This window comes from Aotus nancymaae, unplaced genomic scaffold, assembly GCF_030222135.1.
Source record: "Aotus nancymaae isolate 86718 unplaced genomic scaffold, 86718_ANA_hifiasm-v0.15.2.pri h1tg000011l, whole genome shotgun sequence".
In the NCBI taxonomy this organism is placed as follows: domain Eukaryota; kingdom Metazoa; phylum Chordata; class Mammalia; order Primates; family Aotidae; genus Aotus; species Aotus nancymaae.
The window spans coordinates 12,525,532-12,540,101 of record NW_026988422.1 but is presented as its reverse complement, the minus strand read 5'-3'; the positions used below and the strand labels follow the sequence as shown (position 1 = coordinate 12,540,101).

General features: G+C 38.7%; 1 protein-coding gene across 2 annotated transcripts in view; it reads right to left on the bottom strand.

Moving 5' to 3' along the window:
- Positions 1 to 128: 128 nt before the first annotated feature.
- NECTIN3 (nectin cell adhesion molecule 3) overlaps positions 129 to 14,570 on the bottom strand; it is a 127,420-nt gene continuing 112,978 nt past the window's right edge. The window contains exons 8-10 of one of the 2 annotated variants that reach the window (XM_012460941.3): positions 9,170 to 9,213; positions 1,850 to 1,912; positions 980 to 1,069 (exon numbers count right to left, since the gene is read on the bottom strand). In XM_012460941.3, the coding sequence (XP_012316364.1) occupies positions 1,060 to 1,069; positions 1,850 to 1,912; positions 9,170 to 9,213 (117 nt within the window). In that variant the 3' untranslated portion in view covers positions 980 to 1,059. Of the gene's footprint in view, positions 1,070 to 1,849; positions 1,913 to 9,169; positions 9,214 to 14,570 lie in introns of both variants that reach the window. The other variant, XM_012460939.3, reaches the window with a different exon arrangement.

Below are 14,570 nucleotides of genomic sequence, written 5' to 3'. Positions count from 1 at the left end.
GAATGCAGAAGGGGAGGTAAAGACTGGCTGGGATTGGTTTGAAAGAAATTTCAGAAGTGAAAGCTGAGCCTGTCATGTAAAATACTAGAGAAAGAAGAATAAGGTTAAAAGCTGTTCACCATTTAAACAAGGTTTTTAGAGTTTAATAGGTGCAAAATAGGCTAATCTAGCTAGCAAAGAACAGGACTGTAGGAAGAATGACAAAGCAAAAGAAGAACTTTGTTACACACAGCTAGTCAAGAGTAGGCAGATAACAGCAAGAGGTATGTATCCCTCAGGACATCAGTGATCAGCAAGGAATATATATCACAATAACATGAGGGTTTAAAAGCAACCAGCAGGCTCCAAGTTTTCAACTGCTTTTTCTTGCTATTTGGATGAAGAACAAACTTTGCCTCTTTCCTCAGGTATTGTAATTGTATTAAATATGTCAGGGAAATCCAAATCCCAGCTAAATAATTAGTGAAATAGATTCTGAACTCATTTTCATGCCCGTGTGAATTACAGATGAACAGGCTAGCATGCCTGAGACCCAATGAAGTTAATAGTACCAGCTGGGGCCTTTCTTTCTGGAGAATCACTGCAGTTATCACAGGCAGATGCTGTACTGTTAAATGAAAATGCCATTGTAGGGCAAATGTTAGTAGTTAAACACCATCGGCACAGAAACACACAAAGCTATAGTCAAGTTCACAAACACAGCTGGTGGTTAAGAAACCCTTAATGAAGACAAGAAATTTGCTATTGGCTTTGCGTCATTCATTAAGACTTCTAATACCCTTGGAGTGGGACTGTTCTATACGAGAGACAATTAAATAACTATTGCTCTCAGTTTCTCTCCCCAATCTAAGGATAAACATTTGTTAGAATGCTCATTGGAAAAAGAGAAAAATCACACATAATGTTCTTGTGGGTTGATGTAGATTCTCTTAGGATCGTTTTGATGATGGTTGCCAGGGCTCCGGTCTTGGTAGCACATCTGATTGTAAAGAGGGTACGTCTGCTGACTGCCATCTTCCCCAACTGGATTCTCATCTTCATAGTCAAAACTCCTGCTATTTAGTACATTCTAAAAATTCAAACATTGCTTACATTAGCAGAGCAGCTGTTTGCATTTTCCTAGCACTGGTAAAAACGGGCAAGAACAAATTGATTACAGTTTAGTGTCCCTGACTCATTACTCCAAAAACTATTACATGACAAGGTAAAGTTCAACAACTTATATTTTCCAGTCATTTGTTGCTTATAATATCCTGAATCAGAAAAGTAGCAGCTCCTAAATACAAAATTGTGACTAAGGGGGACTGAGATCAGTTTCAGGCTTTGAAATTCGGAGTTGCTATCAGTTAAGGTAACCTGCAGAAGACTGGGGTTATAAACCTCAGGAGTCTCTCAAGCAAGGCTCAAGCCTGAAATGAATATATGATATATACAGAGAATTAAACCAACCAAACAAAAGAAACCTCGACTTAACTCTGGGGAACTGGGGAAAGGACACAGCAAAATGAACTGGCATTTGAACATATGCCTGACAAAACTGAAAACATCTGCCAAATGTCTTGACCTTTCCTTCTGGCTTGACCTTGGGCCTCAGCTAGCACTTATAAAATGAACCCCCCATGATGTTCTGTGGTGTCTCTGGTGCAGACTCTTCTGCCTGGTTATGGGTTTCATAAAACTTGATTACTTCTAAGAGTAAACAAGCTCAAGGAGTTTACTAAATCTTAGCAGAGACACTCAAATAGGGGAAAGATGAATAAAATGAACTTGTATACAATTAAATGATATTTTAATAAGCATGTTAGCTACCAGCTCCACCCGGGCTGATACCCACAACATGGTTACTTACAGAGTGCTGAAGACTGCCAACTTCTCTTTCTTTGAACTGAGTCTGCAAAGGCAAGTGTTCAGGCTGGAAGAAGACACAAAAAGACATGCACTTTAAAACACATGGCAAAACATATCAACCACTAAGATTCCTATTTTTAAAAGAGCCAATCATGTCTTGTTATAAATGTCTACCAACTAAGCAAAATGTTCCACATGAGAGTAAGAAAAACAACTATATTTTTTAAAAGTTTCACTTACTCTTTCCTGGCTCGTGACTTCTGGAAAGAAGAAAATATAGGGCTGGGCACAGTGGCTCTCTCTCGCCTGTAATCCCAGCACTTTGAGAGGCCAAGGCGGATGGATCACTTGAGGCCAGGAGTTCGAGACCAGCCCGGCCAACATGGTGAAACCCCATCTCTACTAAAAATAAAAAATTAGCTGGGCGTGGTGGTGCACACCTGCAATCCCAGCTATTCGGGAGGCTGAGGCAGAAGAATTGTTTGAAACAGGGAAGCAGAGGTTACAATGAGCCAAGATTGCGCCACTGCACTCCAGCCTGGGCTACAGAGCAAGCAAGACTGTCTCAAAAAACAAAAAAAAACAATAACAAAAAAAAAAAAAAGGAAGAAAATAATGACAACACCTGCCTCAGAAGCTGTCATGCAAAGTTGTTTACGTCTTATATGAGGGAGAGCTCACCACAGGTCTCCTGTCTTTTCTCAGTAGAAGAGTCCGGTATTTCGAATCAGGTAAAAGTAGTTTGGGGGTGGTAATGAGACATTATTTTTTGTCTTTATACATAGATTTAAAGGATATATGATCATCTTTTTCTTGCTTGCTACTCTTCCATCCCTATCCCTACCCTCACCCCACACAGATTCTAAAGGGAGTTCATTTTCAAACCTCACCCTAAGAAGAAATTTTTTCAGTTTTCCTCAGCTTACCAACACATGACTTACCCTTCAGACTTCAGTTCTAATACCACTTCTTTCACGAAGCCTTGCACAACACCCTCAAGCAGAGATAGCCACTCTATTTTGTGCCTTCTTAGCATTCATTATCACAATTATAAGTCTATTTGTTTTTCTCCATTTCCAGATTGAGAGTGCTGGTTGAAGTGTTTCACAAACATTGTATCAGCTAATCCCCATACGTACAATACTTCTACAAAACTGCTATCTTTATTTTACAGATGACTGAGGCTTAGTTAAACAAGTTATCTCCAGTCACACAACTGGTAAGTGGTAAAGAGTAATTCCAATGTGGCTTTGTCTAATTCCAAATTCTGTATTTTTATATCCCTGCTTTCATTTTAGTGTCTGGAAAATAGATGTTCAGTCAATATAATAAAATAATGCCTGAATGTCTCCACACGTAGACATCTGTCAACAAGCTCTGCATTTCACTATCTTTGCTCATACTGTCTCTTTTAGTTTGGAAGGACAAATCATTGGGAGTAGAAATTCTACCTATCCATCATGGCCTGACTAGTCATTTTATTCACAGGGCTTGTCCACAGTCCCTGTCAAAGTTTATCTCTTTACTCCTAGTTTTCCTATTGTTCTTGTTTTTATCCCTATTATAGTACACATCATGACTATCTTGTTTTATAGTCCCTAATGTCTGTAACTTTCAGCTCCAGTAAGTAGTGAGCCTTTTTTAGTCACTGCTAACGGTCTGAATGTTTGTGTACTCCCACAATCCATATGTTGAAACCTAATGGCAATGTGATAGTACTAAAAGGTGGGGCTCCTAGGAGGTGAATAGGATATAAGGGTGGATCCATCTTAAATGGGATTAGTACCCTTGTAAGGGACTGAAGAGACTAGAGTTCTTCCCTTCCTTCTTATGAAGTTACAGTGCGAAGACAGCCATCTATCAGAAATAAGACCCTTGCCAGACACTAAATCTGCTGACACCTTGATCTTGGACTTCCCAGCCTCCAGAAGTATAAGAAATAAATTTCTGTTGTTAGCTACCTAGTTTATGGTGTTTTGTTACAGAAGCCTGAACAGACTAACATAGTCATCCTCCTCCATCCCCCTACCTTGGTTTGGGTTTGTGCAATAAGAATAGTTCATGAATGAATTTATTGGAATCTAAACTATCACCAATTCTTGATATGTCAACGTTATCTATATTATAAATTATGTGACACGTTCACTCCTCCTGTCACGGTCAGCATAATTCTATAGTGCTTCCCTTATGATCAGGTGATATTAGCAGTACACATTGGTAAAAGTCCAAGGCAGGGCCAGTCATGGATGTATGGCCAGTCATACAGGGCCCCTGGGGTTTAATGCTTTTAATACTTTGCAGTTGCCATCTAAGATTTCTTAATAATTTTACTGTTAATTTCTGTTTTATAAGTGGTCTAATGAGACAAAAGAGCATGCTTCAGAGACTTGTAGGCTAGGCTCACAGGCATCCCTGCCTCCTGTTGTCTGTCTTCAATTGGTTCTCGGGCACCACTTTCCCATCTTGCTGTCCCAGGTCCTATCTGGCATCCCCCTTGCTATACCCTTTCCAGTGACTGCTGCTGTCCTTGGCTTAGGCAGATGCCTGGGCATTGGTTCAACAGCACATGCCCAGAGTCATGGTGCATATGGCAGTTATCTGGAGGCCACGACTCAGTAAAGATGAACCTCTCATTCACCTCCAATCTAGGTACCTCATAATGCCATCTTGACAGCTTTAATTTTTGAACATGGAGCCTGGCATTTTAATTTTGCACTGGGTCTCAGGAATTACGTCGCTGGTCCTGGTCAAAGAAAAATACACTTGGGAAAAAATATCTTATATTAAAATCAGCATTTTCATTTGTTTCTTTGCTGTTTATTATTCTTCTTCCATTAATACAGATAACTAAGAAATGATTTCCCATCACTCACCACTGCATCTAACTTGACAAGAGGTGGTGTAATTAGAAGCTTCTCTGTAGAGGGAGTGGGTATGAATTTTTTAAGCCACTAAAAGAGTTAATCCATTTTTTAAAAAGTGGTATCTGGATGTCTTTTAAAAAACTGATTTATAAACTCATTTTCTCCCACTTCAAGTTTCCCTTTATTTCAATAATAAAACCTAAATACATTTGTGTTGATTTTTAGAACAAGTCAGTAGAAGCCATCATAACCCAGTACCTCTTTTATCAGCATCAAGGAACCTCTGACAGACATGCCACAGTCTGCTCATATCATTTGCTTCAGCAGTCCCTCATGTCTAACAGTATGACTTAATTTCCAAGTCTGACACTTATAGAAGAGAAAAGCAATTTAAGTGATGTTCTAAGCAACTTTGGCTTCCAAGAAATAATAGCTACCAAATGGAGGGCAACCAAAGATTTCTGATGGTTGTTTCTATTCCTTAATAGTAGTACAATCATGTGGAAAAGTTAAAAAAAAAAAGGAAGAGATCTTGAACATACCCTCTGATAACAATATGGTCCTTGCCTACTCTTCATGGCAGTGTGAGGGAAAGCAGGGGTACAGTCAACACTGGAAGGGAGCATATTCTAGAAACACAGTGCTTATGGTTTCAAGAGTTCAAGGGAAGATTTGGTTAGAAGATGTGCTGTTCTGTTTATGCTTTAAAATTCCAAATGGCAAATTTAACACAACCAGAAGATAGATTATCATTTACACTTTGCTGATCACCTGTTAAATGTGGTAACAAGTTTCAAGTCCCTGGAAGCCAACAATGCAGTGTGATAAGTAACAATATAGCAAGTATTAAGTTAATAGTATTTGGGAACTACAGAAGTAAATAATCTGTCTCTTCTGCTTCAATACAAACAGATTTTAAAGAGCCATAGCTTTATGAATAATAACACTGCTGCCTTTTACTCATGGTAGAAGATTTTTAAAAATAGCCAGAAGTGGTGCATTTGACAATAAAGGACAAGAAGGGAAAGTTCTCAAAATTGAACAGGAAAAAGTGGTGCCTGGAAACTTCACATGCACTGACTAGACAATAAATGAATGGATAAGTTCCTCTTCTCTATCCCATATTCTGAATCTTCATCATTAAATTATTGTAACTTTTGTAATACAATATTTAATAAAATTGTGTATGGAGACAAGGACCCAACACACCCTAGAAAAGGTTCTGCATTAGGGAAGTTGGGCTATAGAAAGCATTATGTATCTGTTTCTGCACTGTGTGGCTATCTAATCTCTGACAAGATTTTGTGACATTGGCTCAATACATAAGGAACTTAATCTAATGACAGATGAGTGTGTACTCTGTCAATCCACAGACCACCTGAAATGTTGTATATACTAGCTTCTCTTTTTATTTAACCAATTTTATTTTTTAGTGGTTTTACGTTTACAGAAAAGTTCAGTGGAACATACAAATAATTCCCACATATTCCCTGCCCCCATCCCACAAACTCCACAACTATGAACATGCTTGCACCACAGTGGTACATACATATGTTACTACTGAGGCACCTTTTCACACATCATCACCTGAAGTTTATAGTTTACATTAGAGTTCACTCTTTGTGTTGTACTTTATTTGGGTTTTAACACACGGATCATGACATGGATCTACTCTTGTAGTATCATACAGAATAATTTCATTGGCCTGAAAATCTCATGTGTTCCGCCATCCTCCCTACCCACCCAACCCATTGCAATAACTTACCTTCTTACAGTCTGCATAGTTTTGCTTTTTCCACAGTATCATATAGTTGATATCATTCAGTATGCAGCTTTTTCAAATTGGTTTCTTTCACTCTGTAATATGCATTTAACATCGTCCCATGTCTTTTCATGGCTTGATGGCTTATTTCTTGTTAGCACTAAATAATATTCCATTGTCTGGATATACTAATTTATTCATTCACTTGCATATTGGTTACTTCCAAGTTTTGGAAATTATGAATTGAGCTGCTAATAAACATTCATGTGAAGGTTTTGTATGAACATAAGTTTTCACATCATATGGGTAAATGTTGAGGAGTGTGATTTGCTAGATTGTATGGTAAGGGTATGCTTAATTTTTGTTGTTTTTCTGTAAAGACAGAGTCTTGTTCCATCACCCAGGCTGAAGAGTAGTGGTGCAATCATGGCTCACTGCAGTCTCAAACTCAAGGGTTCAAGCGATCCTCCTCCCTCAGCCTCCCAAGTAGCTGGGACTACATGCACACACCACATGCCTGGTTAATTTTTTAAATTTATTTTTTATAGAGATAGGGTATTGCTATATTGTGCAGGCTAGTCTCAAACTCCTGGCCTCAAATGATCCTCCCACAGTGTTGAGATTGCAGGTATGAGGTATACACTTAGTTTTTTAAGAAACTACCAAACTGTCTCCCGAAGCGTCTATAACATTTTGTATTCCCATCAGTAATGAGAGTCTAAGCTGTTCCACATCCTCACCAGGATTTGCTATTTTTAAAAATGATAATTAACAAAATATCTTACATATGTTTGAAAAGTCTCTTAAATAATACTGTACATGTTTGGTAACTAATAAATATGTACTAAGTGAAACTATAATACGTTAACTGATGGATACACAGCATATATTATTCTATTATTGTATCTTTTCCTAGAAAGCCTTAGGCTACTCTAAATCTGTAATACATATTTCAACTTCTCTACTTACATGTATATTACAGCAATTTCTATTGAGTTATAATAGATATTCATTCTCTTGATTTACTAAAGTCACAGAGGCCTTCATCTCTAGTTTCTAAAGTGCTAATTCTAGTTTTTAGGTTTCTTTATTATCTTTTTAACTTTTATTTTAGGTTCAGGGGTACATACGCAGGTTACATAAGTTAATTGTGTATCATGGGGATCTAATGTACAGATTATTTTATCACCCAGGTAATAAGCATAGTATCCAATAGGTAGTTGATTTTTTGTATAAGGTATAAGGAAGGGGTCCAGTTTCAATTTTCTGTGTATGGCTAGCCATTTACCTTAGCATCATTTACTGAATACAGAGTGCTTTCCCCATCGCTTGTTTTTTTGTCAACTTTGTCGAAGATCAGATGATGTTAGCTATACAGCTTTATTTTTGGGCTCTCCATTCTGCCGTATTGGTTTATGTATCCGTTTTTGTACTAGTACTATGCTGTTTTGGTTACTGTAGCCTTGTAATGCAGTTTGAAGTTGGGTAACGTAATATCTCTAGCTTTGTACTTTTTGCTTATGACTGCCTTGGCTGTTTAAACTCTATTTTTGGTTCCATATGAATTTTCAAACAGTTTTTCCTAATTCTGGGAGGAATTTCAAAGTTCCATGTAAATTTTATTTTATCGTTTCATTTTATTTTTTGAGACAGAGTCTTGCTCTGCCACTCAGGATGCAGTGCAATAATGTGATCTCAGCTCACTGTGACCTCTGCCTCCCAGGTTCAAGTGATTCTTGTGTCTCATCCTCCTTAGTAGCTGGGATTACAGGTGTGTGCCACCATGTAGAGATGGGGTTTCACCATGTTGGTCAGGCTGGTCTTGAACTCCTGACCTCAAGTGATCCACTCACCTTGGCTTCCCACAGTGCTGGGACTGCACTCAGCTCCATTTGAGTATTAAAATATATATATATATATTTTCTAATTATGTGAGGAATGTCATTGGTAGTTTGCTAGGAATAGCACTGAATCTGTAAATTGTTTTGGGCAGTATATCCATTTTCACAATACTGATTCTTGCTATCCACAAGCAAGGAATGTTTTTCCACTTGGTTGTGTCATCTGATTTCTTTAAACAGTGTTTTGTAGTTCTTGTTATAGAGATCTTTCACCTCCCTGGTTAGCTATATTCCTAGGCATTTTATTCTTTTTGTGGCTATTGTGAATGGGATTGTGTTCTTCATTTGGCACTCAGGTTGGAGGTTCTTGTTGTAAAGGAATGCTACTGATTTTTGTGCACTGATTTTGCATCCTGAAACTCTGCTGAAGTTGTTTTTCAGATCTAGGAAATTTTGGACAGAGGCTATCTGGTTTTTAGGTAAAGAAGTATATCATATGCAAACAGATAGTTTGACTTCCTCTCCTCCTATTTGGATGCCTTTTATTTATCTTGCCTGATTGCTCTGGCCAGGTCTTCCAGTACTGTGTGGAATAGGAGTGGTGAGAGTTGGTATCCTTGTCTTGTACTAGCTCTCAAGCGGAATGCTTCTAGCCTTTGCCTGTTCAGTATGATGTTGACTGTGGGTTATGATTATCATAGATGACTCTTATTATAATATTTTTAAGTATGGTCCTTCAATAACTAGTTTGTTGAGGGTTTTTAACATAAAGCGATGTTGATTTTCATCAAAAGCCTTTTCTGAACTACATGCGCCTAGAGAAAAGACTGGAAGGAAATGCAGCAAAATGTTACCTGTGCATCTCTCCAGGTGATGTGAAAAGCGTTTTTTTAACTTCCTGAATTTTTCAGTTTCCGCAAAAAAAAAAAAAAAAAAAAAAAAAAGGTGGGTTATTTTTATCTTAATTAAAAAACAAAAACAAACAAACAAACAAAAAGCCTTTTCTGCATCCATTGAGGTGATCTTGTGGTTTTTGTTTTTAGTTCTGTTTTATGTGATGAATCACATTTACTGAGTTCCATTATATTGAACCAACCTTGCATCCCAGGAATAAAGCCTCATAGATTGTGGTGGATTAGTTTTTTGATTACCTGCTGGATTTTGTTTGCTAGTATTTTGTTGAGAATTTTTGCATCTATGTTCATCAAGGATATTGGCCTGAAGTTTTCTTTTTTTGTTGTCATGTGTATGCCAGTGGGGGAGGCGAGCTCTGTGTGTATGTACTGGCAAGGAAGTAGGGGAGTCGTGGGGCATGAGTGTGTCCTGGCAATGTGGTGAAGAGAGGCTGTGGGTGGGCTGGTGCATGTCAGTGGAGGCCAGTCTGCTGGAGTTCTGTGACAGCTGGGCACAGTCTGCTGGTAAAGGAGCTATTATGCAGGCCTCAGGAAGCACCCTGGTTGGGTATTCAAAGTTGTGTGGCAAGCAGGCGCAGCCAGACTGGGAGAGGCCAGAAGAGAGGGGAGCATTCAGATCAGACTAGCCCCATCCCACGGGCAAGATTGTCCAGCTCTGTCCAGATACGACAGTAGCCCTAAGGCTAAAGTCTCCTAGGGGAGCATGGCAAGTCTTGAGAAATGAGCACCCTTGGCCATGCCCCACTGTATCTGTTCCCACACCAAACCCTCTGGTTTCCACACAGGCTGGAGTGCTGCCCCTGTCACCTCTTTAAGCAGCTTTTCCTACCAGCTCAAGGGTCTGTGGAGGTCATGGGTCTCCTCCTGCTAGGATCCCAGAGGTCCAAGGCAAGAGTGAGCCACTCCTATCTCTTCACCAGGAGTCACTGGGGGTTAGAAACAAGTTCTGGTGCTCAGCTACCCTGTGCGGAGTTCCCAGCTTCCTCCCGCTTCAGCCCAGTCCCAGCCTCCTCCCTCCAACCACTCTCAATTCCTTCCCTCTTAAGATTTTCTAGGATTGTGCTAGCCTTCTGAATGTTCTTGTCTCTCAGCAGCAGATGTTCCTCCTTGCTGCATCTAGTTGGCTATTTTGAATATGGAATCTTATTTATCTTAGTACCTTCTCTGAGCCAACAAATAAACCAGAGCCTCTCCTCTGTAGTATGTATTATATTTCATCCTGTTTCCATGTAGATAATACCTTAAAATCCCACCAGCAGAGCTTTCAGAGTTAAGGTTTATTCTCACTGATGATAGAACTAAGACTGCAAGTTGCTCTTGTCACAGGGCATAAAATAACCCTAAACACCTCCTGGCTCTGGCAGTGAAAAACCTTCAAGCTACAGTTCCATTTGGAACCAATGTCCCTGGTGCCAAATTTAAGTCTCTTTAATTTTCTTTCATAATTTCATCCCCAAAGCTCTGTACTTCCTTCTTTAGAACTATACTTCTCTTTTACCCTAACTCACTGCAATTTGTAAACCTTAAACAATGCTATTTTTAAAACACACTCTCCTACCTTCTCAAACTTTTCCCTAGCCCCTTATCTCCAATTGCTATCACCAACTGATCAGTACCTCTTCCAGGATTTTCTTAAACCTAGAGACAGCAGAATTCCTTCTAGTGACCATGTGTATAGTCACAATTGCCTTCCCATCAAGGACTCTGGCATGTAGATTACTCTTCTGCATTCTGTTTGGGTCATTTTGAGGGACCTGGATGTTCACAAAAATGACTCATCTTATGCCTCCACCTCACTCTTTTTTGGCTTTTCTCTCCACTTCAGCAAATCACTCCCACACCTTCAAGAACTTCCATATCATTTCCTTATCTTGCAACTCTCTTACTTTTCTTGCCACTGATTCTTTCCTCCTGGAATACAAGCATGTTTGACCTTCTCCTATCTTAAAAATGAAATTAAACAGTAATCTTTTAAAACTTCAACTTCCTACATTTTCAAAGGCCCTTAACTTACCTCTGAAAACCTTACCTTGACAAAATACTTTAAACACACAACCTTCCTGATGAAGGACCATCCATCTTCCTTCAGATCCTAAGGCTGTGAGTGAAGATACACTAAGCACCCTACATCACACCTCATGTGTAACTGGTCTGTCCTCCACTGCTGCCTTCCAATTCAAGCAGTTTCCCAGCTTCCCTGTCACATCCTTGGGTAATTTTCCATTACCGCATACTAGACATAATTAAATATTTTAATGTGCACTCACTGTTTCTTAAGGAGAGAGTAGACTATATGAAGAATGCATGAATAATTAATATATTACTTATTTTGATTCTTCCTGAATTCCTGTCTCACGTCTTAGAAAAAAGGAACAAATTACTATATACTGCTCTCTTATGTCTGTCAAGAAACTCTGAACCCAAGTTATAATACAACATTTTACATTACTTTTTCCTTTTTAGTTTACTTCTATTTGTGCTTCTGTTATTCTCCTAATTCCATTGTTGACCAAGGGAATTGTGTCTCTTTTCTTTACTCACCCACCAGAACTTGAGATTAATACTGAGGATTTTTGTTGAAATTATTTTTCATTCAATGCTAAACAGAGAGATTTCTGGAATTACTGGATCATAAAAAAACCCAGTCATTTTCTCTGAGCTGAGTCTTTGTTCTACGACCTTCCTACTTATTGCCGTGGTTTATTTTCTACAAGATGTTCTGCATTTATCTGTTGGCATTTTCCCTCTCTTCTGCTTATAACTCCACATGGCATTGTAAAAGATTTCATTTGATTGACATACCTTGCCCTAATGCTTCTTCCTTATACTGACAAGTGATACATTTTTACTTCTGCTTCCAGTCATGATGAAGAACTAATACCAGACTAACCTTCCTGTCATAAACTAATAGAAAATTGGACAACATATATAAAACGACAGTTTTCAGACACTGGACAACTATGTTGTATAGGAAAACATATATAAAACGACAGTTTTCAGACACTGGACAACTATGTTGTATAGGACTGGGATCCCACAGAATGGAAAAATACATACACACAAAATATTTGCACACACACGTGTGCACACACACACATGCACATGTGTTATCTTTTGATAACTTTTTTTTTGGTAACATAAGAAGAGAAAAATTCAAGGAGAGCACAGGATCTTGCTGAACTGAGGAAACAGAGTTCGGCATTCAGGAAAGTTGAGGTGACTGAAATGTGAGGGACAGGGTCCTGAAGAAGAGAAAGATACACATAGAAAAAGCTCCAGAAATCTGCATGAGAGTTTCCTTGGTTAAATTGTATGCTGGGCGTGCACAGAGCAAAGAATAACTGTTGGAGAAAGAAAATTTGCTAGGGAGCTGTTATCTTAACAATTACCAGAACTTTATTAGAGTTGAGTGAGACTTATGATCCAACCAGCTGAAGTAGAAAATCCTCATTGAACATGTGAGACATCCAGCAGAGACCCAGATTCACATCTCAGAAGGCTAAAGTAGCTTTAGAAGATAGGCTATTCTAGAACCATCCTAATAAATCTTAAAAACAAACTTCCAGAAGATCAGGTTGATCTTGAAGTAAATTAACTGATTTCCAGAAAAAAACTGAATTCTTATTAAGAAATAAGAGCAAAATTCAAACAATTGAAAACATAACATTCACAATGTCCAGCATCCAATTAAAATGTACTGACCGGCTGGGTGCAGTGGCTCACGCCTGTAATCCCAGCACTTAGGGAGGCAAAGGTGGGTGGATCACGATGTCAAGAGATTGAGACCATCCTGGCCAACATGGTGAAACCCCATCTCTACTAAAAATACAAAAATTAGCTGGGCATGGTGGCACATGCTTGTAGTCTTGGGAGGCTGAAGCAGAAGAATTGCTTGCGGAGGCTGCAGTGAGCAGAGATCCCACCACTGCACTCCAGCCTGGCAATAGAGCAAAACTCCGTCTCAAAAAAAAAATGTACTGACCATGATAAAAAAAAAAAAAGTGGGAAAAAAATAAGTATACCAGAAATAACATGTCTTAGTCTATTTTGTGTTGCTATAACAGAATACCACAGACTGGGTAATTTGTAATTTGTAAACAATAGAAGTTTATTTGGCTCATGAAGGCTGGGAAGTTCAATATCAAGGTGCTACTATCTGGCAAAGGCCTTCATGTTACATCATTCTATGATGGAAAGCAGAAGGCCAAGCAAGCACACAATGCAGAGAGAAAAGTAGGGTTGGAGTCTGGAGATAACTAACCCACTCCCAAGATAATGGCATTAATCTACTAATGAAAGCAGAAGGTGATTAGATCAACAGTACTACAATAGCAATTAAATTTCAACAGGAGGTTTAGAAGGGATATTCAAAGCATAACATGACAGATATGATGGAATTAGCAGATAAAATCATTAAAATGGCTATTATAAATATGTTTAAGGCTATAAAGGAAAACATGAACACAACATGAGTGCTCACAACTACAAATAAGAACCAAAGAGAACTTCAGAGCTAGAAAAAAATACAATATCTGAAATGGAGAAAGTTACTGGATGGCAGTAGCTGAGTAGACACTGCAGAAGAAAAAATCACTATACTTAAAGGCAGAAACTATCGATACAAAAGAACAGAGGGAAAAAGGCTGAAAAAATTGAATATGGCCTTAGTAATCTGTGAGATAACATCAAAAAAGTCTACCATTTGTATAACTGGAATCACAGAAAGAAGGGAAAACTACAATATTTAAAGAACTGCCAAAATTTTCCAAATTATATGAAATATATAAACCTACAATTCTGTGAAGCTCAATGAACCCCCACAAGGGTAAACATAAAGAAAGCCACTCCAACACCTTTCAAAATATAATTGCTAAAAACTAACAATAAAGAGGATATCAAAGATGTAGCTAGAGGGAATAACAAGACATAATACAATCAGGGAAATAAAGCATTATCATTGGCTTTCTCATTAGAAGAAAAAAGGAGTACAAAAGACAATACAACTACCATTTTAAAGTGATGAATGAGAAAGAAAAAAACCTACAATTCTATATCCCACAAAATCTTCAAAAATAGGCTAGGCATGGTGGCTCATGCCTGTAATCCCAGCACTTTGGGAGGCCGAGGTGGGCGGATCACCTGAGGTCAGGAGTTCGAGTCCAGCCTGGCCAAAACAGTAAGACCCCGTCTCTACCAAAAATACAAAAAAATAAGCCGAGCATGGTGGCGGGCGCCTGTAATACTAGCTACTTGGGAGGCTGAGGAAGAAGAATCACATGAATCTGGGAGGTGGAGGTTGCAGTGAACAGAGACCGTGACATTGCACTCCAGCCTGGGCAAC